This window comes from Osmerus eperlanus, unplaced genomic scaffold (genome assembly GCF_963692335.1).
Source record: "Osmerus eperlanus unplaced genomic scaffold, fOsmEpe2.1 SCAFFOLD_145, whole genome shotgun sequence".
NCBI classification, from domain to species: Eukaryota; Metazoa; Chordata; class Actinopteri; order Osmeriformes; family Osmeridae; genus Osmerus; species Osmerus eperlanus.
The window spans coordinates 2,501-7,500 of NW_026911685.1; the positions used below are offsets into that span (position 1 = coordinate 2,501).

General features: G+C 44.2%; 1 protein-coding gene across 1 annotated transcript in view; it reads right to left on the reverse strand.

Annotated features, from left to right (window-relative positions):
• Window positions 1-3,143: 3,143 nt before the first annotated feature.
• Window positions 3,144-5,000, reverse strand: part of LOC134016458 (platelet-derived growth factor subunit A) — a 7,871-nt gene continuing 6,014 nt past the window's right edge. Inside the window, exons 5-6 of the mRNA XM_062455824.1 lie at window positions 4,855-4,975; window positions 3,144-3,978 (exon numbers count right to left, since the gene is read on the reverse strand). Coding sequence (XP_062311808.1) covers window positions 3,968-3,978; window positions 4,855-4,975 — 132 coding nt within the window. The 3' untranslated portion in view covers window positions 3,144-3,967. The remainder of the gene's footprint in view (window positions 3,979-4,854; window positions 4,976-5,000) is intronic.

Consider the following 5,000-nt stretch of genomic DNA (forward strand, 5'->3'; position numbering starts at 1 on the left):
CACCTCACTGCTCGCCAACACGCCCAATGTGGTAGATTGGTTCATTATGGTTCTCCTCTTCCCAGATAAACAAACGGATGTTCCCAGCTCAGTGATCAGACCTTTCCCACGGTGTTCCCCAACACCGGATACCGGGCGGGAATGCCGAGGTCGGCGTTTCGGAATCGCACCTGAAGATTTGCTGCTCTGGGGAAAACAGGAAGTAGATATCTAGGTGTGTTTCTCGGGAAAAAGTGTGCGGATGTCAGCTTGTTGGAGAGGATTGTTTCAAGGTCCGCTTCCGAAAGGCAGGTTGTCATATTCGTAAACTACACGCACACCTTCATGGAGATGTTCAGTTGTAGAAGTATATTTTGGTTTTAGAACAGAAAACAGGCCCCTTGGTTTTCTCCATATATGTGCTGTGTTCATGAGGAAAATGGGAGTTTATTAAGGTTAGTTTGTTTAGGATATTAATGAGTATCTGTCTTATGTGTTCAGTATGCAGGCGGTGATTCTGGAACATTCCTGAATGGAAATCAGATGAGCATTAATGAGAAAATACTGTTGCAACATGTTGAAGAATTTCCCTTTTCACCTGGCTCCCGTTCTGCTTGTGATAATGCTGTGGTGTGTGAGAGTACAGTACAGTACACCATTTACAAGCCATTCACATCATTGTGTCAACGCGCGTTGTTAAAAATAACTATTTTATCTTCCGTCAATTAGTATCCGACGAGAATCCGATCCCATGCTCCTGCGCGGTAAACACTATTCATTCCCGGTCACGATTAGACACAGATGCAGTTTGGCGTGTTTTGGGATTAAAAACCGAGCGCAAAATCAGCTAGTATTCGTTCTGTGCCACAGTAGAACTACTGTACACCACGGCAAGCTTAGAGCCCCTGTACTGGAGGTGAGAGTCTGGCTTTGGTTAACCCCTGATCCCAGGTCAGGCATGGTTTGGTCCCCTTTGCTGGCCGAGCTGGGTGGATGACAGCAGGGTAATCTGATCTCAGATCAGCGTTCGGGAGAGGCTAACAGGAGGCCCAGCTGTAAAACACATGAGTGTTTCAGATGGGGCACTGCAGACAGTAATCTGCTTTGTATCGCATGGCTTTGGCTCAGGAGGTTCCCCTCCTCTTTCTATTTATTTTTCTCTCTCTCTCTCTCTCTCTCTCTCTCTCTCTTGTCTCTCTCTCTCTCTCTTTCTCTCTCTCCATCTCTCTCCATATCTCTCTCACTCCATCTCTCTGGCAATTTCTCTTTCTATTACTCACTCTAGCTCTCTGTTTTCCTTCTATTATACTCTTTCTCTCTTTCCATTTCTATTACTCTCCCTCCCCTTCTCTCTTTGTCTGTCTCACTATCTCTCTCTTTCATTCCCCCTCTCGCCTTTCAAACCCTCTTACACACAATCTTATCCCCATCTGTCTAGCTTGCCATCTCTCCTCTCCCTATTCTTCCCTCCCTCCTAGTCTTATCCCACATATTTTTTTCCCTCCATCCCCTCCACTTTCCTCTGTCATTCTCTATCTATGTCTCTCTCTCTCTCTCTTTACTCCCTCTCCCTCCACCCCCCTCTCCATCCTTCTCTCCGTCCCTCCCATTCAGAACAGATTTAACCATAGCACGTGTATACTCAAATCTCCCCTCCAGGTCCGTGTACAACTGTGGAATAAATCTAATGCACGCTGGCCTGGGGTCTTTACAGTAACAACTCCCATTTACACACAGTACTCTTTGTCCATGCAACCCACTCAATTATGAAGTTTATGTGCTGTGTTAAGCAGTTAGGCCTTCAAGTCCAGGTCTGTCAGGAAAGCCAATGTCTACACGACGTTTCTGCCAGCACGTCCAAGAGAAATACACTGGACGAGTGCGTTACGTAAACGCAACCTCAAGCGAATAACGAAGCGGCTTCTCCTCTCCTGCCAACCACAACCCGATGAATATTTTTTGTCCTTTGTTTGTAATGAATAAAGTTTATTCTGTGACGCTAATTGACTCGTGGACTTTTATGTCGTAATTAACATTTGACATGAGAGTATAAAGAACTGTTAGAGCGAGAGCGGAGCTGCAACCGCGAGCTGGTCTAATAGTATAATCACAGATTGAGGGATGAAGGATCGGTGAACCACAGTTTGGATTCTGGAAAAGGATTCTGGGTAAGAGTTTGTGGTTTCGAGTTTTGCAAAAAAGATACCCCAATACCCCAAAATAATGTTCAATAATTACTTGGTGTTAGGAAAGTGATACTTTCCAAAAAATCGGTGATGTTATGTCAATTCGATCTAATATTCAGGCAGTTCAAATGAGGGTTGAAGCTAAGTAAAAGCTAGGCTACCATACAGACAGATTCATTCACTCAGATTAATGTAGGTATTATTTATAGAATGTGACATTTTACAGCAAACACAAGAGACTCAATGTACCTCAACTCAGCCAAATGAGCTGAAGCTTGTATGTAACATTCTCTCTTCCATTATCCTCTCTTCCGTATTTTTGTTACTTTGGTGACATTATCCCTCCATCCCTCCTTATCCATCCCTCGTTAGCTATGCTCCGAGGTACGGGCTTTAGCGAAATCTCCTGAAAGCTGATAAGTTCTATGAGGGCTCATTTCCTCTCAGTTAGAACCGGAGGATCGGTGTTTTCATACCAGACTCCCCTCATCTCTCACTAAGGAGCTATGCATTAGGTCATGGTGAAAAACATTGACTTTGTAGTCAAACGTTGACTTTAAACACAGCCTCTTCTGACTAACTCTGCGGTCTCACATCTTAACAGGGAGTTTAGATTAACGGTGTGGCTTGAGATTGCGAGACTGGTCTTAATAGCCTACCTCTCTCTCCCTCTCATCCCCTCTCTTTCAGTCACTTTCTCTCTCCTTCTCTCTTCCTCTCTCCCTCTCTCTCTCCCTCAGTCACCCCGCTCTCACTTTTATTAGAGAAGGCGTTCTCAGTTACAAGTTCACAGGGGTTTTAGGTTCTCACACTCACACACACACACACACACACACACTCTCTCTCTCACACACATACACACACACACACTCCCTCACTCAATGACAAAGTGCATCAACAGACCAACAAGTCTGTCTATTACATATCAGCCATGGTATTTTTAAGGCAAATGGAAGCCAAAATTAATATAACATGAAATACATATATAAATAGTTTTATTAGTATCTGCAGCTTGTATAATTGATTTCTACCTTTCCTTTATAAGGATAATATACCAGAGGTAGAATCAACAGTGATAGAAAATTATGAGGGTAAAAAGAGGGATATACAGTACGTGTGTGTGTGTGTGAGAGTGAATGAGTGTGTGTGAGAGAGAGAGAGAGAGAGAGAGAGAGAGAGAGAGAGAGAACATCTCTTGGAATACAGAAAAAAATCTCAATCCCATCATTCAAAGATGGAACCTTCTGGAATGCCTGGAAAGATTCCCTACGTTGTGTAATCCCAGCGCACGGCACCATTGCATTCTCTGTAGACTTCAGTAACAGGAAAACTACAACTCCCAGATCCAGCTCTCTAGTAAAACCTCCTCTCTTCTTTCCCCCATTAGTTCAATCAGTTTTGGGGGGAAATCTGTCAATCATTCAAGACATGCCACACCCACTCCTTTTACGGAAATATTTCTTTCCTCCTGGAGTCCTCTAGTAGAATCTAACGTGGTTCATATTTGTAATGTTTTGGTAATTTCAGAGATGTCAGTTGTAGTTTTTTCAGTTTTGTACATTGCTTCGCCCCACAATCTTCCCTATTTGATGATGCCCCTTGACACGAAATGGATGACTCCTTTCATCTTTTGACACAAAATGGCGGCAGCATCATCCATGAATGGAACTCCTGTGACAAGCGGACTCTGTGGCATGAAAGTCACTGTTCATAGAATGGCGATGCAGGAAGAAGATGCTACGATATAGTCCTTTCTCTCCTCCTCTCCTCTGTTCCCACCCTATCAAGTCCCTCCATGTTCTTCACCTCACACCTGAGAAGAAAGAGAGAAATTAATAAATTTTACCCATATCAGCCTGGACCACAACATGTTCAATAATCCTTCCAAATGTCATTTATTCTCATCACCAATACAATTAATTTTCTCACCACCACCCCAATACTGTAAAATCAAGATTTTGAACAACCATTTCCCCAGTATACCAAATAAACAGCCCTGACATTACACCTTCTCTTCCTGTGTCACTGATTCAGAGATCTGATTGGTTGACCCACTGATTGACCGGTAAAGCCAGATCACCGATTGGCTACAAGGCTAATTGGCCTATACCTCTGAGACAAATGTTGAGCTGTAACATTACTGACACGTTTTACCACTTGCCAGAGCCAACAGGAAGAGAAGGATTGTTTTGGCTCTTTTTGCGTGTTTTCTTTCTACCTGTACTCCTCTGGTGCCCTGTGGATAGAGACTTAGGGAGAGAGGGAGGGAGAAGGGGATCTTTGAGGAGAAGAAAGGGAGGGTTGGAGCGCAGTGAACAAGTGTACAGGAGGCCCTGGGGAGGTGTATTCTAACAGGAGAGGACCACAGTAAATACCTTAGATCTGTTATTACTTCATATTAGTCAGAGAGAGACAGTTAACAGACAGTAGCCAATTCCCATTCACCTGGGAAAGACACCCACACACACACACCCACACAAACATGCACACACACACATACATATATATACACACAAACATGCACGCACGCACAAACACACACACAAACAGACAACAGAGACATGCATGCTGAAAAAACAGAAAAGGAAAACAGTGTTTGCTCACACACACCGAAAACACACAAAAACAAACAGTGCACACACACAGAACTGAAACGTGACACACACACACACGGTTCTATCCTACTCACCGTTGTCTGTGTTTTCCACAATGTGGCATTTGGAGGTGCACATGCACTCCAGGTGTTCCTCCAGCCTCACCTGCACCTCCCTCAGTCTGGGACGCCTTCGCACATACTCCACCTTAGCCACCTGGAGGGAGGGGGGGGGGGGGCAG